The sequence below is a fragment of the Durio zibethinus genome, chromosome 9 (assembly GCF_047325235.1).
Source record: "Durio zibethinus cultivar Kanyao isolate XHJ-2024 chromosome 9, ASM4732523v1, whole genome shotgun sequence".
Taxonomy (NCBI): domain Eukaryota; kingdom Viridiplantae; phylum Streptophyta; class Magnoliopsida; order Malvales; family Malvaceae; genus Durio; species Durio zibethinus.
In genome coordinates this window covers 26,780,890-26,803,732 of record NC_143170.1, presented here as the reverse complement: position 1 = coordinate 26,803,732, position 22,843 = coordinate 26,780,890, and the positions used below count along the sequence as shown (strand labels likewise).

At 33.5% G+C, this 22,843-nt stretch overlaps 4 protein-coding genes and 1 pseudogene across 4 annotated transcripts; 2 read left to right on the top strand and 3 right to left on the bottom strand.

Annotated features, from left to right (window-relative positions):
- The first annotated feature begins 2,161 nt into the window (after positions 1-2,161).
- Positions 2,162-3,009, top strand: LOC111303653 (serine protease SPPA, chloroplastic pseudogene; annotated as a pseudogene).
- A 1,471-nt stretch (positions 3,010-4,480) lies between these two features.
- On the top strand, positions 4,481-7,371 carry LOC111317733 (G-type lectin S-receptor-like serine/threonine-protein kinase SD2-5). Its single transcript, XM_022920150.2, has one exon. The coding sequence runs from the start codon at positions 4,715-4,717 to the stop codon at positions 7,169-7,171; it is 2,457 nt and encodes an 818-aa protein (XP_022775885.2). The 5' UTR covers positions 4,481-4,714; the 3' UTR covers positions 7,172-7,371.
- Positions 7,372-14,100: 6,729 nt separating this feature from the next.
- On the bottom strand, positions 14,101-16,062 carry LOC111303647 (putative WRKY transcription factor 41). The gene is made up of 6 exons (XM_089765231.1): positions 15,962-16,062; positions 15,725-15,850; positions 15,510-15,582; positions 15,389-15,417; positions 15,097-15,299; positions 14,101-14,123 (listed from the first exon to the last, which is right to left on the bottom strand). The coding sequence occupies exons 1-6, from the start codon at positions 16,060-16,062 to the stop codon at positions 14,101-14,103; spliced, it is 555 nt and encodes a 184-aa protein (XP_089621357.1).
- On the bottom strand, positions 14,758-18,100 carry LOC149516914 (putative WRKY transcription factor 41). Its single transcript, XM_089766044.1, has 6 exons — positions 17,410-18,100; positions 16,999-17,128; positions 16,767-16,892; positions 15,725-16,334; positions 15,510-15,569; positions 14,758-15,299 (listed from the first exon to the last, which is right to left on the bottom strand). Exons 1-4 carry the CDS (start codon positions 17,489-17,491, stop codon positions 16,115-16,117), a joined length of 558 nt encoding a protein of 185 aa, XP_089622170.1. The 5' UTR covers positions 17,492-18,100; the 3' UTR covers positions 14,758-15,299; positions 15,510-15,569; positions 15,725-16,114.
- A 132-nt stretch (positions 18,101-18,232) lies between these two features.
- LOC111303600 (uncharacterized) lies at positions 18,233-22,744 on the bottom strand. Its single transcript, XM_022899989.2, has 6 exons — positions 20,992-22,744; positions 20,671-20,724; positions 20,379-20,581; positions 19,088-19,215; positions 18,602-18,766; positions 18,233-18,500 (listed from the first exon to the last, which is right to left on the bottom strand). The coding sequence occupies exons 1-6, from the start codon at positions 22,625-22,627 to the stop codon at positions 18,248-18,250; spliced, it is 2,439 nt and encodes an 812-aa protein (XP_022755724.2). The 5' UTR covers positions 22,628-22,744; the 3' UTR covers positions 18,233-18,247.
- Between the last annotated feature and the right edge of the window lie 99 nt (positions 22,745-22,843).

The following is a 22,843-nucleotide window of genomic DNA, read 5'->3' as shown; positions in this document are numbered from 1 at the left end:
ACCATAGAGATTGCACAAAACCCAGTCCAACATGATAGAACAAAACATGTTGAAGTGGACCAGCATTTTATCAAGGTAAAGTTTGAGGCTAAAATAGTTCAATTTCCATTTGTAAAATCAGAAGATCAATTGGCGGATGTCCTTACAAAGGCTGTCTCAAGCAAGGTGTTTCATAACTCACCGGTCAAGTTGGGCATTGGAGACATCTATGCACCAACATGGGGGGGGGGGGGGGGGGGTGTTATTAGCATGAGCTGTAAACAGAATATTGAAGGATAGATTATAAAGAAATTTAAATTAGATATTTAATATTTAATTTACCATTATTCTAGGCTAGATTTGTGTAATTGTTTTAGTTTTCCTAGGATAACCTTTTGTAAATTGTACATAAGGCTTCACTTGTATATCAAATATATGTAAGAGTGATATCTTTTCTACATATACAAGGCCGCTATAATTCGAATTGACAGCGCTGGAGGTGATGCTCTTGCTTCATATTTGTAAATGCTTCTAAAGTTTGACTCTTTCTAATGAATTGTCATTTTAATGATCAAATTATTGTAAAAACGATTAAAAATGTGTAAGCTTTTGTTATCTCTGCAATGTCTTGTTTCCCTGTGAAGTAATATTTGATGTTCTGTGTGATTAATTCATTCTGAAATTCACAGATTGCACTTTTAATCTTTAGTCCTCGAACATTTTGTTGTAAATGAAAGTTTGTGGGTTTAGTTTGGATCAATTTTATAAGCTCTTTGCCTTTGGCATTGCAAATAAGCTTCTATGAAAGTTTACCATGAACTTTCTGGTGCGTGACGCTGGACAAGAGGTTAGTCCTGTAACCTCCATGGACCACCCCACTACTAATGTAATCTTATTGGTCTAACTATATTTCATGAGGTTCTAATAAACATTGGAATTTATTTTAAAATAGATAATAACGTATGAATATTTTAAGTTGAAGCAGTTGCTCTTTGGTAAATAATATTAGGATTTATATTTGATATACTGTTATTTTATAGATTTTATATATTGTCAGTGAATTAAATAATATTATTTTATTGATAAAGTAAATCAAATAATATCATCTCATTAATTAATAAATTTTTCTAAAAAAATATTATATTTATTTTAATAATTGATATTTAATTATTAATGAAATATTATTATTTAATTTACTGAAAGTGTATAAAATTTATGTATCGATAATTTATCAAATATAAACTCATAACATTAACAGGGAGGGAACAGTTACTTGGCTCTGTGTTGCCAGTGGTCCAGTAGCAATGTTCCGGGGTCAAACCTGACTCAGTTTAGCAGGGCCGGTCTTGGGTCATGAGTTCTTGTCAATGTACACCAATATACTCTCATGCAGGAATTGATCCTTTTTTATGCTGCCATCTTCATCATGCATTTCTAATTAACAAAATAAAAGGAAAGATGATAGTAAAATGCTTTTGTGGATCTTAATTGCCCCTTGTTCTTACGAACAAATTGCTTTTGTTGCTGAAAACCAAAGATGTTGGCTTCATACATAAGCCTTTTTTTATTTTTGCAAGTCATAAAGTCAATTTGATTTTGTTTTCCCTTTTCCCTTGCTTGCAGGGAAGTTTAATTTGGTTAATTTATATGAAAAAATCGGCTTCAATAAGCAGGTCATATCAAGGGGAAGATATACGAACTTTTTGCAGCTGAGCAGCGGCCTTTAAGGTGAATGCCTTGGTTGCATATTTCAATCAGATGGTGAAAAGATATCAAGATTACAGTATGATTTGATATTTGAGTGAAAAGCCAATTATTGGCCCTTACCTAGTAATTATTCTTTGTCCTATTTCCCGCTGGTCTTCTCTTCTTTGGTGGGGTTTGGATCACACAAAAACTGCTGCTTTTCTGTTTGGATTCTCTTTTTAATAGACTAAAAGAGTACTAAGTTTAATATATACCAGACCGGATGAAGTCGAGCTTTTTGCAATATCTGCACAGAATGCTTACATACAATTTCGAGACAAGGCTGCTTTTTCGAGATCAATGCCTGTATGTTTATCTTTTTATCTCCAGTTTTAGATGTAATGCCAAGTTTCCTCTTTATCCTTCTTTTAAAACGGAAAAGGGGAAAAGAAGAAAAAAAAACCTCTGAATTTGAATCATTCAACAGGTAGAAACAATGGAGGAGGTTGCACAAGGCAGAGTATGGGCAGGTAAAGATGCAGCTTCATGGGGTTTGGTTGATGCTATTGGGGGACTTTCTCGGGCTATTGCCATTGCAAAACATAAGGCCAATATACCCCGAGACAGGCAGGTTAGTTGTTTACTCTTCATTTTAAGACACTTTTTCCTAGGATGGGTATTACTATTGTTTATCATATCATTTGCAATAGGCACTACTCCAAAATCGTTGGTGAACCCTGTAATTTGATGACACTTGACATTTATAAAAGTTTCTCTTACAAATTTGGAATTTTGTTTCTTGGCAACTGTATATCCATTGAGGTTTGATACAAATTTCTATATGATAGAACTGCATCCTGCTATATAATAGAATGACACATTTATGGTATTCTGCATCCATAATACATTATGACTCATGTCATGTTGAAACTTATGCTCTCAATGCTTTGTGGACAAGCTATGTTTATATACAGGAGTGTGTCTCTTTTTGTCTTGCTCATGTCAATGCCAGATTTTTGTTCTTCATCCAAAATTAATTGTACGTCATATATCATTTTGGAAAATTATGCTTTCTCAAAAATTGAAGTATGTGATATAATGGATTAGGTTACACTCGTTGAGTTGTGGAGACCTTCTCCAACACTACCAGAGCTCTTAAGTGTCATAGGGAACTCCCTAGTTGGAGTAGACAGAACACTAAAAGAACTGCTACAAGACTTGACTTTTTCCGACGGGGTTCAGGCCCGGATGGATGGAATCATGTTCCAGAGATTGAAGGGATTTCCTAATGCTACCCCACTCTTCAGTTTGATAAAAGATTACCTCAGTTCACTTCGATCTTAAACAATTGCATTTTTTTTCCTCTATTTTTGGTCCCTTTTTATTGTAATCTACAAGAGACTGTCTTGAGTCTATGATTTAGATGGATTCTTTTGGGCATTTGGCCGTAGACATGGCAATTTGGTTCTTCATAGGAGGAGGTTGCTCTTTTGTTAACCATTTTCAGATACTTAATTACAGCTACGGAGAACTATGTTTCACACTCACTTTATAGAAAGATCAATTATAATGTTACCATTTTATGTTGGAATTGTAAGTCATATTTTGATGAGGAATTAACAATTGCCTCGCTTCTTTTTTAAGTCTATTCACACTTCTTTTTTTTTACTATTCACACTTCTTTTTTTACCATTGGTACTTTGCTTCAAAATTATTTTTAAATAAAATATTTTAATTATTATTTTTTAACTTTTTTGCACTTTTAAGTTTTTATATTTACAAATTCAAAAACTTTTAAAAATTTTCGGATTTACAAATACGTAATCTTTAAAAAGCTTTTGAATATTTTAAAAATCTTCGAATTAAAATTTTCAAATTTAAATATCATGAAATTTAAAAATTTTGTAAGATATTTTTTTAATTAAATATTTTAAAACTTAAATGTAATTTTTTTAAAAATTTTTGGATATGCATTCGTGATAAGTTACATAACTTATCAAAAATATATATTTAATAAATTATATAAAAATGCGACTATGTAAGTTTTAAAATTAAAATAAAAAAATAATTAAATAATTTCATCTAAAAAATTAAAAAGAAATATGAAGAGAAAATAAACAAGGAGATAGTGCTCAGAACGTACCTTTATGGGCTGACCGAGTTTACCTTTATCCCGTCTGAATATTAATGCTTAAGATGGTGGACCCGACCGAAGTTTTTAGTACTTTTAATGCTTCGTCATCCTAATAGCCCTTTGCATGATGCATACGCAGTTGACCTGGAATTATCAACCTATATTTTTAAGCACAATGTAATAAACACGGAAATGTTTCAAAAAAATTATTAAAATATTAGAAATAGTCACAAAAGAATTTGTGATTTATAATTTTAATAAAAATCGTATATAAATTTTAATAAAAATAAAAAATATTACATTTAGCTTGTTAATGAAATTTTGAAATGATAATTTTGATGTTTTAAAAATACAAATACACAAACTATAAAAACAATTTAAATATATGACTTGTGAGATCTAACACTATAATATTTTTTTCCTCATAATTATCATTAAAAAAAAAAAAAACATGTTTAGTCTTCTTTCATAAAATTTTAGTTAATTTAAATTTTATTCATAGGTGTATGTTTAGTTACATATATCATTTCTTCTGGTGGATAGTAAAACATCCATCCGTAGTCAAGGATTTATCCAAGCGTTCTTGAAGTGGCAATTCTAGCTTTTCCTTTACTCCTTTTGGCCAGAAAAAAAGGGATTTTTTCTTTCAACACAACGTACACGTTTTGCAGGTCAATGTCATTTTCCTTTCTTTCCAATTCATGAAGATATTAACAGCATTCTTCTCATTTCTATGAATTTTCCAAACAAAATTGGTAGTAGTTAGTCAAAACTTTCGTTCTCTTTCTAGGTGCTTTCTTAAGAAATTTGATAGCATGAATTATATTGTTTTGTTTAGTTTAGTCAAGCTTGAGTTGACGCCATTCTTGAAGCTAATATACTCTTCCCTAATAAGCCATTGGCCTTCTCCGAGCAATGACCATGAATGGGAATACCTGTAGCTACTTTCTGATCATACTCCGGATTCTACTGATCATTCCATCATCACATTTGATCAACGCTGAAAACATAAACTACCCATCATTTGTCACTGCCCCGAATTCCTGGAGAAGCACTTTCTCATATGACTTCAGTTTCTGGGAGTTAGCCGGTGTGAAGCCGATCCTTGTCAATGGGATGTTTGTCTGTGGCTTTCACTGCAGCTTGGTGGGTGAGAGTTGCCTATTTGCTGTTTCCATCTTCAAGACTAGTTCTGGTGGTGATAGTTCCTCCAGCTTTTTTGTGCAAGTGGTGTGGTCCGCTAATCGAAACAATCCAATTGAGCATCAGGCACTATTGCAGCTCAATCCAGAAGGTATTCTTATCTTGAAAGATGGAGATGGTGCTGTGGTTTGGTCCCCAAACACATCAGGTAAGTCTGTTTCAAGGTTAAACTTAAGTGCAGAGGGAAACCTCATGCTGTTTGACAAAACCAACAAGATGGTTTGGCAGTCATTTGACTACCCAACAGACTCTTTAGTTCTTGGTCAAAGGCTAGTGCCTGGGCAGACGTTGAGGGCAAGTGTATCGCCATTCAATTCAAGTGAAGGTTTGTATGCATTTGCAATCATTGATGGTCGATTCACTGCTTACATGGATGTATATCCTTCCCAAATCTATTACAGAAAATTTTTCTTGGAAGAAAACAATTCAGGAACATCTTATGTTGAATACAACCAGACTTTAAAGGTTAGGAGTCTCTCCGTGCCAGACTCGGCTAATTTTATGCAGTTGGGAAGTGACGGCTACTTGAAGGCATATGAGTGGAGAGAATCGAAATGGGTGGTGATTGATCTATTCGGAATTAGTCGATGTAATTATCCATTGGCATGTGGAAAATATGGCGTTTGTTTAGAAGTGGGATGCGATTGCCCTGAAGCTGCAACTCAAAGCGAAATAACTTATTTCAAGCCAATAAATTATAATAGACGGGATCTTGGGTGTTCTGCAATTTTACCAATTTCTTGTGAGCTTTCTGTTCATCAGAGTCTTCTCGAACTCCAGGTCATCTATGAGTATGATTCATTTCTTTTCACCAGTAATGATAACAACAAGAGTATAGAAGATTGTAAGGAAGTCTGTTTAAAGAACTGTTATTGCAAAGCTGTGATACATATAGATGGTTACTGCTATTTTCTATCTGAAGTATTGTCCCTCAAGAAGTATAATTATAGTGATTATGGTTCTTACAACACCTCTGTTTTTATAAAGGTGCAGAATTTTCCAAGTGCACAGAATCCTAACAACAATCTTTCATCACTGAAGTTCCCTCAAAGGAAAAGGCAGGATATGGCAGTTATTCTAGGCTCAACTCTTGGAGGTATATCTGGTGTGTTTCTTATATGCACTTTCTGTTTTCTAAGAACTAAAAAAGGGCCCAAAGAGGTTGAGGAGGATTATCTGGACAACACATCGGGAATGCCAACTAGATTTTCTTTTGAAGAGTTGAAGAATGTCACGAAGAATTTTAGCAACAAGCTCGGTGAAGGAGGATTTGGTTCTGTTTTTCAAGGAACATTACCTTCGGGTTCTGAAGTTGCAGTGAAGTATCTTGATGGCTGTGGTCCAGTCAAGAAATCTTTCATAGCAGAAGTTCAGACTATAGGAAACATTCACCATTTCAATCTGGTAAATTTGGTTGGATTTTGTGCTGAAAAATTTACCAGGCTTTTAGTCTACGAGTACATGTGTAAAGGGTCACTGGATCAATGGATCTTCCACAAAAATCAAGAGCTTGCTCTTGGTTGGAAAACTAGAAAGAAAATCATTTTAGATATAGCCAAGGGACTAGCTTATCTTCATGAAGACTGCAACCAAAAGATAATTCACTTAGACATCAAACCACAAAACATCCTTTTAGATGAGAATTTCAATGCCAAAGTTTCCGATTTCGGATTATCTAAGCTAATTGGAAGAGACCAAAGCGAAGTCATAACAACCATGAGGGGAACGCCTGGTTATATGGCTCCTGAATGGTTAAGCTCGGTCATCACTGAGAAAGCAGATGTCTATAGCTTTGGTATTGTGGTCCTAGAGATTCTGTGTGGGCGAAAAAATGTGGATGGATCTCAACAGGAGGAAGATAGGCATTTACTGAGTCTTTTCAGGAGAAAGCAAGAAGAAGGGCAACTTGTGGATCTAATCGATAAGTGCAGCGAAGATATGCAGGCAAATGCAGCTGAAGTCATGGAGATGATGAAGGTTGCTACATGGTGTTTACAAAATGAACATGCCAGGAGGCCTTCCATGTCCACAGTAGTGAAGATTTTTGAGGGTTCAGTTGATTTTGTTGGTACCTTGAACGACAAATTTCTAAATGAATTGACAGTACCTGAAGTTGTGGAGACTGTTGCTTCAACAGCTTTACCCTCTATCTTATCTGGGCCAAGGTGAAGATCATGGAGATCTTCGATATAATTCATGAAGATGGGGATGTAAGCCAAGGTATGTTCCCAAGCTCCTATCCTATCCTATTTGTTGTTGAAGTGTAGAATTATTCCTCTATCGAAGCTTGTTTTGTTTCATGCATTATACTCGTCCCAAATTTTGGGTCCCAAGCAGAGTTGTTTAGTTCGTATGATCGTATCAAGAAGAAAGTTCAAGTTTGTTTTAAGAGTTAAACTTTCAAGTTTTAAAATGACCTATTAAATGTATTGAGTATTAGTTTAGATAACAAAAGTATTGAACAAAATTTGGGAGATTGCAGAGTTTAGAGAATTTAAACACGTCGTTATGTTGCCAAACTGCAAAATGGAGCTACTGCAGTCATTATGCTGACAGAAAACTCTCGTTTCATTCCTTTCACACACCCTAGATAAACGCATTCCAGGCTATTTTAAAGATAACAGGCAGGAGGGATTTACCTTTGAAATTAATTTTGATCCAATTGAATTCATTTTGCCACTCATGCACTGACCTTTGAATTAAACTTCCTTTTATAAAGCAAGCTGTTGGGGTATGAAAGAATACCCCATTTGCATAATTCTGTTTTCTTTATAAGAAAAAAGAAAGAAACTATCTTCACAAAAATATTAGATGGGATAGCAAAACACCAATTCCGAAGGGAAGGTGGGATGAAGTGAAGAAGTTGATTTTCTTTCTAATACCATCCCAAGAACGTAATTTCCCCCCACAGGCCTCATTGGCCGTTTGTGAGTTTGACATCAATGACATGTGCTTTTAGATGTCATTCAATATTTTTTTTTATTGGCTCAAATAAATTTATTTATATGAAATTTAATAAATTAATAATTTTTTTTTTTACAAATTGTTAATAAATTTAAATTTAAAATAACTTAAAAAATATTTTTTTTTCACTTGACCCAAGATTAAAAGGATTTCAAATGCTGCTATATATTTATTTGGTCCCGTTGGTCCCGACACAATGACCGACCAAAGCATTTTCTTCTTCTATGGGCAATTTCGAGCACAAATATCAATGCTTTAAGTGGATTTGAATTTTTGGCCAATTCTATTTGTGTGATGATTATGTCAACACATTTATCATGTAAAAATGTTTGAATTTTATGCTAGTTGACTGACCAATTTAACATGTACATCACACACAAAGAATTTTGTTTACATTCACATTTCAACATGACTTCCACTGTTTCCACATTCATAATGTCTATTATGGGTTGAATAATTAGTAAGAAGAACAAGAGTGAATTTATGATGTTCTCAATTAGAAGTGGTCAAATGAAAATAAAAAATAAAAATAAATTTTCATATGTAGATTAATTATTAGATTCAATTAATAAATCATATATGTTAAAATTCAAAAGATTTCTTAACAAATTTCAATATTTTATTTAAATTAGTAATGTAGCTATGAGTTATAATAATTTTATATATGGACTGCAACTTTACTCAATTTTTGTTAAAAATTAAAATGAAAATGAAAATGATATGCTAGTTGTGATAAATAAGGCCTTGGCTTCGCCCCAGGGTTGGATGCTATTCAATCATTTATGATTGTTAATATCCAGTGTAGACTGCCGAGACAATAGTAAAAATTTGTTGGACAATTACATTCCTCAATTTTTTAAATTTTTTTTACAATCTTTTGATAAATATGAATTCAAGAAAAAAAAAACTCTATTATATACTAGAAATATACCTGTGCTTTGCTGGGGTACATGTTTTTCATTTTGACATATTTAATTTAAAAATAATAAAATATTTAAAAATTATAATATAATAAATTTAAAAAATTAATGAATAAAATAAAATAAAATAGAGTATTATAAAGTTTAAATCAACTATGAAAATGAATTAGCTTGGAGTAGAGACATGTAAATTGATGTGCATGAAATAATTTCATAAATGAAATTATTTTTTATTAAGAGGGACTGAATTAACTCTTATCTACAAAAATTAATAAAGAGAAGAAAACAATACCTTTAATTGAGGGCAACTTATGCTTAGAGTAATGACCAACATCTAAAACTATTGCTCGAAAAACTTGTTCCACGACTTTCTTGGCATTTTTTTTTCTTTGCTCTTCATAATCCATTTTAGATATTTTCCAAACTCACAATAATCCAATATGATGCCCTACTTTAAAAATGTTATTCAAAAAGCATGACAAAAGTAAGGAAAAAAGAACAAACTAAAATTAAATCAAAGTAAAGTCAATAAAACTATTAAACATTTAATTTAAAGTCAATTGATCAATAAAAAGATCCAATTTAAATATAAAATTATAAAAAATTATATATTTATTAGACGTGAGATAACATCACACTAATAGAAACATAACGAACAATAAACTTCACACAAAGCATAAAGAAAAACAAAAAATAAAAACCAACAACAAAATCTACATGCATACAAAATACGACAAACTAAATCCTCTTGATGCCTTGAAATCTCAAATATGCCTCCAATAAACAAAATGAAATAAGTCCCCAGCTAACTTTGCTGTGAGAATACATTTGATTCATTGTTAAATGTATAATGTCACAATTTTTTCAATATCTAATGAGGATTGCAAGCATACTTAATTATAACCGGAAAAGCGCAAGTAAGATGATAAAAAAGTTAATATAATACCAAATCTATTTGATTTGACCATTGATTAAAAAAAAGTAAATGCATCTATATTACATTGATTAAAAGTCTTTAAGACATAAAAATAAAGTCATAATATCCAAAGTAAAAGAAAAAAAGAAAAAAAAAACCATAAGAAATGCTGGACATCTATTGTTGTTTTGAAAGAGGGACACATGCTGGAAGGAATTCATGCATCCATATTTTTAGGTTGCTTTTATATATATATATATAAATATATATATAATGCATGATCTAAATGTTTGGTTAACGATTTAATTGATATATCATTTGCACTTCATTAATGTAAGAAAATGCAATGCAATGCAAAACAATATAATATTTAATCACATGAAATTTGATACATACAACTTAAATAGAAATTCTACCAAATTCAAATAGACCAATTGATGATGATGATGATGATGATAATAATAATAATAATAATAATAATAATAATAATAATAATAATTATTATTATTATTATTATTATTATTATTATTATTATTATTATTATTATTCGGAAAACTTATACATTAGATCATTATTTCATAAAAGAATCTATGATGAATAATGAAATAAACATTTTCCCATGAACTTTGAAACCTTTTCAATTTGAACCTTATGAATAACAATTGAATCAACAATGAAGCTAAAAAACAATTAGAGAGATGAAAGGTAGAGAGAGAAAGTGGAATGGGTATGGCAGGAGAAGCTGCCGTAACGGATCAATGGAGACCAGGCAATCACGTTCAGTGTTAGATTAAAATTATAATATAATAAATTAATAAATAAATAAATAAAATAAAATAAAATAGAGTATTATAAAGTTTAAATCAACTATGAAAATGCATTAGCTTGGAGTAGAGACATGTAAATTGATGTGCATGAAATAATTTCATAAATGAAATTATTTTTATCAACATTGACTGAATTAACTCCTATTTACGAAAATTAATAGAGAGAAGAAAGTAATACCTTTAATTGAGGGCAACTTAAGCTTAGAGTAATGACCAGTGTCTACAACCACAACTCTAAAAATTTGTTCCACGACTTTCTTGGTATATTTTTCTTTGCTCTTTGTAATCCATTTTTTATATTTCCAAACTCACAATAATCCAATATGGTTCCCTACTTTAAAAATGTTATTCAAAAAGCATGACAAAAGTAAGGAGAAAAGAACAAATTAATACTAAATTGGAGCAAAGTCATTTTCTTTTTTTGGTAAAAAAAAATTCGAGGGTAAATAGACTGTTCAATCCTCCAGGTCAAGACAAGATGTGTCGTACCTGACAGCCTAAGATATGTGGCTGTAGGTCGTGCATTCGAGGTACCCCAACAAATGATCACTGACAAGACTCGAATCTAAGACCTCTTCGTTAAGAAAAATAACCTTAATCAATTGAACCAACCATTTGTTGGTGAAGCAAAGTCATTGAAACATAGCAAAAGGTACAATAAACTTCACATTAAGCATAAAGAAAAATAAAAAATAAAATCCAACAACAAAATCTACATGCATACAAAGAATGACAAACTAAATCCTCTTGATACCTTGAAATGTCAAATACACCTCCAGTAAACAATATGAAATAAGTTCCCAACTAACTTTGTTGTGGGAATCCATTTGATTCATTATTAAATGTATAATGTCACAATTTTTTTTTAATATCTAATGAAGATTGCAAGCACACAATTATAATCGGAAAAGCATAAGATAATAAAAAGGTTAATATAATATCAAATCTATTTGATTTGACCATTGATTAAAAAAAGTAAATGCATCTATATTACATTGATTAAAAGTATTTAAAACATAAAAATAAAATCATAATATCCAAAGTTAAAAAAAAAAAAAAAACCATAAGAAATGCTGGACGTCTATTGTTGTTTTGAAAGAGGGACATATGCTGGAAGGAATTCATGCATCCATATTTTTAGGTTGCTTTCTTTTTTATAAAAAATGCATGATCTAAATGTTTGGTTAATGATTTAATTGATATATCATTTGCATAACATTAATGTAAGACAATGCAATGCAAAACAATATAATATTTAATCACATGAAATTTGATACATACAACTTAAATAGAAATTCTACCAAATTCAAATAGACCAATTGATAATAATAATAATATTATTATTATTATTATTGTTATACAGAAAAATTATACATTAGATCATTATTTCACAAAAGAATCTATGATGAATAATGAAATAAACATTTTCCCCTGAACTTTGAAACTTTTTCAATTTGAACTTTATGTATAACAATTGAATCAACAATGAAGCTAAAAAAAAATTTAGAGAGATGACAGGTAGAGAGAGAAAGTGGAATGGGTATGGCAGGAGAAGCAGCCGTATCCGATCAATGGAGACCAGGCAATCACGTTCAGTGTTAGATTAGTGAAAAAGGAATTTGATAACAGTTTTTGTTGATAATATCCACCCTGCTGGCAGGGAAGCAGAACTGTGGGGCAAGATCATGCAACCCGGGAGAATCCTTGACTTCTACATTCCCCTCAAGAGGAAACTGTCTAGGCGTAGCAAATTAGCTTTTTTTGCTTCAAAGATTTGTGTGAGACTCTCTCAGTCATAAGGGCTTTGGATGGTTCAGCGTGGAATGGATGGAGACTAAGGGTGAGCCTGGCCAAATATGAGAAAGGTTACAATAGCACCCCTGCAACAAAACATGTGCAACGAAAAACATTCCTTACTCCACCTATCTCGCGTATGGAGTTAAAGGAGGATGCGAGACCTACCTATGCAAAAGTAACAAAAAGGCATGCTCCACCTCAGCAGGAAACACTGATGGTAGGCAATGCCAATGCAACAGAGCCAAAGGGGATTGTACAACCGGTACTAGGTGACAAGACTCAAACACAAAACAAGATTGTTGTGGAAGAGGAAGAACTGGCGACAGCATGGTTGGAGAAGTGTGAGGTGGCGGCAGTCAAAAACCCTCATGCTATTAACATGCTTTAGCAGTACATTCTTAGTGAAGGAGTTATGCACCTTTCAATCACATTGATGGGAGGAAGTATGGTACTTCTACAGTTTGAATCCAAAGAAGATATGTTCAGCATGCTTGAGGGTGGCAGAGCGTGGCGTGAACAATGGTTCTTTTGGACTGTGTCTTGGAGCCGTGACTCAATAAGCTATAATAAATTTATCTGGCTCAAGCTAGAAAACATTCCGTTCCATGCGTGGTGTTATGAATTCTTCAAGAAGGTAAGGAACAAGTGGGGCACTTTCATCACAGTAGATGATAGTACTATGAGGAGAATGCGTCTTGATGTTGCTAGAGTTTTAACCCTTGTTAGGAAAGATGCTTTTATCCCAAACCTATTCACAATTCTGTTACGAGGAAGGTCTTATTAAGTTAAAGTCACGTTGGAAGGAAGTTACGATTTCCTGTGGAATTCGGGGGAATTCGGGGATGAAAAAAATTGTTTAAGTAAAATCGAGTGCATCATCATCAAGCTCCAGTTCTTTTGAGAATAACAAAGTGACAAGTTTCCGTGAAGAAGAACAGTCGGGTTGGGAGCATGAGGATCCGAACAGACAAAGTGTGAATGCAGCCTCGAATTAACTTGCTTCGAAATTTATTAGCCTAAGAAGACGAAAAGATAATGAAACCTTGGGAATGGATGACAAGGCTGTGATTAAGGCTCAGGAGCAGCCAAATTCAAACAAGTCGCGTGCCAAAGACAAGGCTGCAGCGGTTGGGTGTATTATCAATGCCAATGATAAGTAAATAATCGGTCAAGAAAGATTATGCTCTGATAAGGACATGCAGGTGGGCTGGCTCAGTTGCTTGGGTTTAAGGTATTCTCCTATTAAAGTCCAAATAGGCAATGGTTGTGGGTCTACTCATGACCCAGATACCACAACTGGGTCACATGCTAATTTTGGGCTTGAATTAGGAAAAGAGAATGATGTGAGCCTGGAAAATCAGTAAATAGGAAAAGTATTGGGCCAAAAAAAAAAATGCAACTAGGGTAGAAGAAGATGTGGAGAATGTTGACAAAGTTTCCGAGATAGAACTGGGTAGCATGGCTCTGGAAAACCCTGGAACAACCGAGAGTGGGAAGAAAATATATACTGTGACCGAGCATCCCACCACCTTAACAGGAGTTTTAATAATAAAACTCCTTTAGTTTTTATATTCTTTAATGAAGAAAGTTAAAGCGAAGGAAAGAAAGAAGCTGATGATGCCACGTTAATGGATTTAAAAATAGTCAAAACTGATCAAAATGAGTAGAATTTAACTAATGGATGAATAGATTTCGTCCTGACACAATAAACAACAAAAGCATTTGCTTGGACAATTTAAAACACAAATACGAGTCATATTGGAATATTTGAATTTTGATCAAATTATATTTATGTGATGATCATGTGAACACATTTATCACATAAAAATGTTTAAATTTTGTATGAGTTTGACCAATCTAACATATACATCATACATAATTAATCATTTTCGTATGTATGTTAATTTATGTTTTCATATCTTACATTTAATATTCACATTTCATCGTGACTTTTATTGTTCCACATGCAAAATATCCATTATGGGTTAATTATTAGTAGGAACAGCAAAAAAAAAATTTGTAAGGTCAAATCAAAATAAAAAGTAAAAAAAAAAAAACCCACATGTAAATTAATTATGAGATTCAATTAATAAATCATGTTAAAGTTCAAAAGATTTCTTAATAAATTTTGATATTTTTATTTAAATTTGTGATGTAGCTATAAGTTATGGTAAACTTTTTTTTAATGTTAATCAATTATTGATTAACCTTTTTTATAAATTTTTGTTTAATTAATTTTCAAATATGATTGATTTACTCAATAAGTTTTACTAATCTGTCAATTTTGGTTAGAAATGACAAAATGAACATAAAGGAAAAAAAACTTAACCAAAAAAATTCAAACCTAACTAAACTTAAATTGATTTGATTCGAAATTCAAAATATTCAAAATTATATATAATTCAAATTCAAAACAATCTGTACTATAACATTGATTTGATCAAAACATGTAATGATTTAGAATTATCGATTTTTATTAATTGTCAAATTTAATTTAAGTCAAATTCAAAACAATCTGACTAAAAAAATCCAAATCTAAAACAGATATTTTAGCAAGTGAAACGCCACTAAATGACCTTGGCTCGGAGGTTCAAAAGTCAATGTCTTCCTGCATGATAGGGTTCATCCCGCTCGGACTTGGAGATGGGCTCGTGGAGCAATATGTAATACCGGATATCGTGGGCGAAGCATAAAAGGTTTCTTGGTCTTGATTTTCCAAGGTTCCTAGAAAAGGTACTACATGTGAGCCTAGAGTACAAGTGTGCCATCCGTGGTAAGTGATCTCAAAGATTGTTGGGTCGTCATCAGATCGCTGAACTTGCTTTTGAGCCAGACAACCTTGTGCATTTCCGGAGATGCACCAGTAATAGCTTCTGTAATTAAAAAAAAAAAAAAAAAAAAAAGAGGATGGTTATTGGTTAAGCTATGATTTTACATGTATAATGGTGGTTATACAGCTAACTGTTCAATGATAGAAGAAGAAAAGAACAGCTAAATCCAGTTAAATTTGTTATCATGCTCTAGTATATATGAGGTCAGGCAAAGCTCAATGGCAAGAGTATGCGGAAAAATTTATGAATTACCGGCAGGAAAGCTTTAACCAGTGACATGTTGACAACAGATACGGTCAGGCTTTTAGGACTCTGCCAAAAAACTCTGCATGCTTTAGAATTGAAATGGACCAACTATCAATTGCTAATTATTCTCGTGGAGCATTACTTAATATATATACATATATAGAGTATTGATTTGCTTTATGCTTTTGTTCTTATTCATTACAAAAGGAAAATTCTCAAACCTTGGATATTTTGATCCGAGATTTTCTTTTTGCTCATATTTCCTCCAAGAGAAGCCATCGTCTGGAGATACCTCCAAGCTTGTAGACGGAACTCGGATTAGTTCCGCCAATCTTAACAGAGTTTTTCTGCAACATAACAATCTATTGCATGAAATGACTTGGAAGTTGGGACAAGGCTTTATTAACGAGTTGAGTTGAGTTGAGTTTTATTGTAAAGTGCTTGTGTTTTATCTATGCCTTTTCTTAGAGTCATCTTTGAGCTCCTGTTCCTCGAAATCACAGTCATGGACCTCACTCCGAGGAGTACTTCCAACACGAGGAGGTTGCGACTCTGGCATTCTGATTGCTTGTTCAGAGGGCTGTGGCTTTGCCACCAAAGAGTATTGCAGTTCAGCATTGAAACGCTTTCCAATACGTGGAACATACAGAAGAGGTTCCTTGGTCTTGATTTTCCAATGGTCCTGGGGAAGGCACTCCATGTGAGGCAAGAGTACAAGTATGCCTTCCTTGGTAAGTGATCTCAAATATTGTTGGGTCATCATCTGATCGCATTACTTGCTTTGTAGCCTTACAACCTTGTTCATGTCGGTGGGTGCACCTGTAATAGGCTCTGTAATAATAAAAAAAAAAGGATGGTTATTGGTTAAGCTAGGATTTTACATGTATAATAATGGTCATACATCTAACTGTTCAATGATAGAAGAAGAAAAGAACAGCTAAATCCAGCTAAATTTGTCATCATGCTCTAGTATATATGAGGTCAGGCAAAGCTCAATGGCACTAACATGCGGAAACATTTATATATTGCAGGCAGGAAAGCTTTAATCAGTGACATGTTGACAACAGATAAGGTCAGGCTTTATGACTTAGGACTCTGGTAAAAGGCTCTGCATGCTTTAGAATTGAAACGGACCAAATATCAATTGCTATTTTTCTCCTGGAGTATTAGTTAATATATATACGTATATAGAGTATAGATATGCATTATGCTTTTGTTCTTATTCATTACAAAGGGAAATTCTCAAACCTTGGATATTTTGACCTTGGATATTTTGAACCGAGAATTTCTTTTTGTCCATATTTTCTCCAAGAGAAGCCATCGTCTGGAGGTACCTTCAAGCCTGTAGACGGAACTCGGATTAGTTCCGTCCATCTTGACAGAGTTCTTCTGCAACAGAGCAATCTATTGCATGAAATGAGTTGGGAGTTGGGACAAGGCTTGATTAACGAGTTGAGTTGAGTTGTATTATGAAGTGCTTGTGTTTTATCTATACCTATTATCGGAATCATCTTTGAGCTCCTGTTCGTTGAAATCACAGTCATAGACCTCACTCCAGGGAGTACTTCCAATAGGAGAAGGTGGTGACTCTGACGTTCTGATTGCTAGTTCTGAGGGTTGTGGGTCTGCTGCCAAAGAGGTATTGGACTAAGAATTCATTAGTTTCGTGAGAACAAGTTTTATGAATACTTAAAAATGTTTGGCAGGCATACATGCATACATGCATCCATAGCATGTTGTTTTATAATTTAGTCAGCAATACTCCTGAAATGTGTAGCATGAACTTTCTAAAATGGCAGAATATGCATCAGCTGATTTTCTGCTCTTGACTAAATGAGAGTACCTTTGGATTAAACTACGAAATGCTGATAAAACATCCTCCCAAAGACTCGAATTGAATAATTACCTGATTGTTGGGATTCATCTCGAATCAAAGCTTCAGGAATACCTTCATATTCTGCCAATTTCAAATGCATCAATAGAAGCATACTGGCTTTCCAAATAAACAGCAAAATGAGGATAAATAAATCTGGCAAGTGTCAATAAATGGACTGGATTATCCAGGCCCTACACAAATTCAACTGCATGCAATCCTTTTGGGTTTTTATTTAATATTAAACCTCAACTTGTAATATGACAAGGGAGATTCATATTTCAATAAATGTTCATCATTTAGATATAGCTGTATTTCTCTATCTGCATCTAGACTTAGTTGACAGGAAAAAAAAAAAAAAATTAGAAACCTTAAAGTTCAGAAGAATTAATTATCTTGTTGTACACCTATATCTTGTTGTACACCTATATCTTGTATTGATGCTTCAAATACATCTTCATATCCTGCCAATTTCAAATGCACCAGACATTACTAACAGTTTTTCTCAAACAACCGGTTTTTTAGGCATTGAATATGTAATGCTACCTGACATAATTTCTAGTGCAACCAAATGAGAGAAACAGAACAGTTGAGCACATTCCTCCACTACTACCCTCTTTATGATACAATTTATGATATAACTCATTTTATTCTTTTTTCAGATTTACATTTAATTTCTCCCTAAGCATTTATATACACACACTCGCCAGAAATGATGTATCAGGTTGCAAAAATTGTTGTAAACTCCAACATGATTTAGGTATTAACCATCAACTTATAATTACAAAACAGAAAGGATAAAATCATTCCTATTAATGAAGGATTCGAGATTCAATGAACATCATTGCTCTTTAATTTGCATCAAAATTGATCATATGATGATCAAGGAAGGATACTGCCCACCTTTTGTAGGGCTGATAGTCTTAGCTGAATCAGCAGCATCTTCCACGTAATTGGCCCTATGATCATTACAAAGTCGAGTGTGCAAATCATACAATCCCATGTTATAACAGCGATGGTTATGTATCCATTCATAGGTGGTGATCAAAAAGCTTGTATCTTGGTAGTCTCGCTGAACCCTTTTCTTCGCTGGACAACCCATTGTCGAGCATTTGTAGTAGCCCCTATACAGAGTGGATAAAGGCACGGAAAAGGTAATAATTAAATCAACAAAACTGTTTAGCAACTTCAGAACTTCCTTAACAATATTAGGTGAAGTAATCACCTTGGATGGGGATTTCCCTGGACAGATTTCTTTCCATTTTTCGTCCATCTATAACCATCATCAAGTAACTCACTGTTGCTTCTGGTTCGAACTGCAACTCTATGCCCTTTCGTGGTTTTGCTCACAGAACCTATGACACCCTTGTTTTCATTCTCAGTACAGTTGCTGCAAAATGTTAAACCACCCCATTTAAATTCTCCTTCATAAAACCTTACCCATAAGCTTAATTATATTTGACCAAACCACTTGCATAATTGACTTCCATAAGTTCAATTTCATCCATGGTGTGAGGACTGAAAGAAATTTAAAGGTGTTTTACATTGGAGGAACGGGGACTGCAAACAGAATAAAGTAACCCTTCTGGTTTAAGGAAGTGAAGGGCACTACTGTAGGATAAAAATGTTTAAATAGTAATAGGTTAAGTAACACTAGAGAACAGCAATGTCTACTTCACAGAGTACATAAAAAAAAAAATGCTTAACTGACCTTCTTTTGGCCTTAGGTTCATCTTCATCAACGTCTACTTCACAAATTTCTGAAGCCTGATCAAAGTAATCATCTTCTAGCCTCTTGTTCTTCTCTGATGAAAAAAAGCTCAATGCTTGTTTTGGTGCCTGAAATTTGAACAAATTCAGTGCAATGATAATAAAGAATCAAGGCTGAGAAATAAGATTTGACTCAAATTAACAAAATCAAATCACATACACTTTGAATAATGGTTGTTGAAGGCTAAGATATCCTTGTGGGGATGACTATAAATTATAATCATGCTCGTCACAACAAGGATTGTTTATAAAATCGGAGAATTCGGCTATAATTTTTTTTTCTTTTTTGGAGTTGTAAATTAAAACAATGGATAAAAAATTGAATCAATCCAGTAATGCCTATTGCCATCATAGTAAACAAAACATCACTATTAACATCCCCGTTCTGATTCCTCTATTTTTGTTAAATTTAGTCCCTCTGCTTCAATTGCAAGTATCCTTTACTTTCATAAAATGTTGATTACAGTTAAATCCTTAACAGTATTAAGGAAAGGCCTTAACTTGTTGGTTTGGTCAGTTTGACCCTGACATGCCATGCTATCTTGAAAAATTTTTTGCCCTACAACACACAAAAAATGGCACAAAAAAGATTTTAGGTTCCAGATTCATGAAGCAATTGAGTTAAGTCTCAGGTTCAAAAAATTTTAATAGCATAAAATATCTGTAAAATTTAAAATATTGCAATAAAAAAAAGAAAGACAGAGGAAAGAAAGAGAGAAATTGAGAAGGGGAAGGGAATGCTGCACTAATCCGCCTTATATTGGCCAGATTGGCCTCAATATGGGAGATCAAATCTACACTTTGGACCAAAATATAACAAAATCCTGGCCGCTTGGCTATGATACTTGTATGGGTATGTATATTCAAGATTTACACAGTTTTTCTGTTTAAAAGAAAAAGGCAATCTAGATTAAAAAAAAAAAAGCCATTAAGACACAAGTATTCAAAAAAATTACATTGAGGCAAACAAAAACAATCAAAATAGTTCAATTGCTAAATCAAGTTGAATATTTTGAATAAGTTGTACACAAACAATAGGGCTTCATTTCTTAACCGGCCAAGAAAATTGTCAAGTTAAGGCTTCTAATTTTGTAGTTTAAGGAGATCTAGCATTTCCAGTCAGAATAACGGACCCTCAAGACAGTAAAACTAAAAACCCAAATAAAACAAAATATTGTAAGATAAAACAATGCATGTTGTGTTGGTTGCTTTGTATATTGATAGATACTTACATCAAACGTCCTCAAAGGATTGGATGGAAGTATGCATGACGAAGGAGACTTAGTCAAGTCTGTTCCCGTCCATGAATTGGATGGAAGTATGCATGTCGAAGGAGACTTTGTCACGTCTGTCCCAGTCAAGGGATTGGATGGAAGTACACATGACGAAGGAGACTTTGTCACGTCTGTCCCCGTTATTCTCTCCTCCGTATAATCTAACAGTCATGAACGGTAATTACCTAAAAGAGTTAAAGACACCAAAAATAGGAAGAGTCGTCTTACAAGGGTTGCAAAGAAAAATTACCTAAGATCCGGCCTTTATGATCTTTTGTTGAAACTTCGAGCAACTTTTCATCATCTACCAATATTCAAAATGAGCAATGTTAAAATCTTCACTTCTCATAAGTTGTTAGCAAACTTTTTTTTTAACGTTATGAATTGGCTTTGGTCTCTTCCAATTAGTTTTTTTAGGACGATAATAAAATTTTACTCGTTATCATGAAAAAAAAAAAGTTCAGGACTCATGTTATCCAAAAAATAAAAAGTTCATGTACTAATTAAATTGATCTCACACATAAGCTAATGATTAATAAAAAAAAAAAACTAAGATTAAAAGATATATTACCTTTTTGTTGGCCTTCATTTTGTGTGGTAGCGTCAAGTAGATCCCTGTCTTCTGTCAATTGGGTCATAACATCTTTCTCATTACTGATAGGGCAAAAGTTACGCATCAGATAATCTGGCCGATTTACCCACTCTGTTTCATTCCAATTCAAATCTTCCCACCACTGACATTCTCCTTTGATTATCTTCAAAGTTTTGCTTGACAAGTCCATTTTTGATATGCTTTTAAGCTTTGGGCAATTATAAAAGCCTATGCTTTCTAATTTTGGTGCTATTAATAGACCATTAGAAATGCTGACCAGTCCAGGAAGGTAGAGAAGCAGCAATCTTTTCAAACTAGGGAGAAATTTATTTGGCAACATTGGCTTGACAGATGCATGGCTTACCAGGCTGGTGACTTGGGGGCAGTCCTCAACAATAATCTCCTCTAAGTTGACAAAAGTTTCAAGCAAAGTACGAGAGAAAATATGTCTCAGTTGGGGGCATGTATGCAACGCTAGGAATTTCAACCTAGACATACACCCATAACGATTCGGTCCTCTCCAAATACTCCATAAATTCTTCATGTAATAAATGCTCAAATATTCTAGAGATTCAAGCACATGTTCTGCAGAACCAGTGTCAGATTCAGATTGATCATCTTCATTTCTTTCGTCTTGCATCTCTCCATCAATAAGGGTTTCCATCTTATTACATTCTGCCAACAAGCAAAATTTTAGCCTTTTCATATTCTCGATCCCAAATTCAGATAGATTCATAGCGCTTGCATGGTTGTCCAAGAAAAATGAAGAAGAATATTTGAGTACCGCTTCTATTTCGATTGGGATGTTTCCACCATTCACAAACTTCAAGCATTTATCCCAATTTCTGAATTCTGCTTCAACTTCATGAGGTACCCGAGATATGATTCTCCTTTTATGATGGCCAACCGTAAAACTAAAGTGTGACAATGAAGGATATATCGATGATAAATTATCTAAAAGTTGGAATTTAGGCAGGTACAAGCTAAGAGTCTTCAATGTTTTTGAGTTGCATACGTCCTTCACAACGGCATCCACAGAATCATCCCACCTCTTGTCTGCCGGATTCACATCAATGCTTAATTCAGCAAGTTGTGAGAGAATTGATATTGTCTGAGGGTGAATCACAAAGTTTGATTTCGAATTCTTTTTGCCACAGATATGATAAAATGATACTCTCAAATGACTTAACTTGACTAGCTTTCCAATCTCACTTGGCAGATGCAAGATCTGAGTTTCATCAAGATCAAGCTCCTCGAGATTTTTGAGTTTCCCAACCTGAGGTGATAGTTCCATGAAGAGTTCACAACCTCTTAGCAACAGCTTTTTTAATGAAACCAACTTGGGAAGAGATTCTGGCAAAGATTTGATGCTAGTATGGGACAAATCTAATACTTGGAGCAGGACCATGTGCTGAAAGAATAGGGGAGGAACTGCTGTCAGCTCATAATTCCCTTGCAAAGGCAATGCAATCAATGAAGAGCAGTTCGGAGACTTTGGTAGCTCAGACACTTTATGTTTATCATCCGTTAAATGGATCTCTTTGGCAGCCCATTCTTCTTCCTTCCGCAGCTTGGGCAATCCTGACCCACTTGCCTTAGGAACAGACTGCTGCATTTTGGCTGAAGTATTATGTATGCTCTCAGTCAATTCCAAAGGATCTTGCCTTACAAAATACTCTGTTCGTAAAGCATCAATTACAATTTGAAGAGTAGAATATAATCTCCTTCATCATGTATATAGATCAAATAATCTTTGAACATTTGAGAAATAAAAGTTAAATTTAATTACCACTACTCCTATAAAAAGATAAATAATCTCCATGTATATTTT

What these genes read in the sequence shown, in the direction of transcription:
- LOC111317733 (XM_022920150.2), top strand. Translation starts at nt 4,715, where the DNA reads ATGACCATGAATGGGAATACCTGTAGCTACTTTCTGATCATACTCCGG.
- LOC111303647 (XM_089765231.1), bottom strand. Translation starts at nt 16,062, where the DNA reads ATGCCAGAGTCGCAACCTCCTCGTGTTGGAAGTACTCCTCGGAGTGAG. An exon ending in CTCGGATCAAAATATCCAAG is followed by an intron (nt 15,583 to 15,724) that starts GTTTGAGAATTT and finishes TAAAGCATGCAG; the next exon opens with AGTTTTTTGGCAGAGTCCTA. An exon ending in TCTTCTTCTATCATTGAACA is followed by an intron (nt 15,300 to 15,388) that starts GTTAGCTGTATA and finishes TTTTAATTACAG; the next exon opens with AAGCTATTACTGGTGCATCT.
- LOC149516914 (XM_089766044.1), bottom strand. Translation starts at nt 17,491, where the DNA reads ATGCTTCTATTGATGCATTTGAAATTGGCAGAATATGAAGGTATTCCT. An exon ending in AGATGAATCCCAACAATCAG is followed by an intron (nt 17,129 to 17,409) that starts GTAATTATTCAA and finishes CTTTGGCAGCAG; the next exon opens with ACCCACAACCCTCAGAACTA. An exon ending in CTCGGTTCAAAATATCCAAG is followed by an intron (nt 16,335 to 16,766) that starts GTCAAAATATCC and finishes TTATTATTACAG; the next exon opens with AGCCTATTACAGGTGCACCC.
- LOC111303600 (XM_022899989.2), bottom strand. Translation starts at nt 22,627, where the DNA reads ATGCAGCAGTCTGTTCCTAAGGCAAGTGGGTCAGGATTGCCCAAGCTG. An exon ending in TCATAAAGGCCGGATCTTAG is followed by an intron (nt 20,582 to 20,670) that starts GTAATTTTTCTT and finishes CATGACTGTTAG; the next exon opens with ATTATACGGAGGAGAGAATA. An exon ending in ATCCTTTGAGGACGTTTGAT is followed by an intron (nt 19,216 to 20,378) that starts GTAAGTATCTAT and finishes TTCAAATTTCAG; the next exon opens with GCACCAAAACAAGCATTGAG.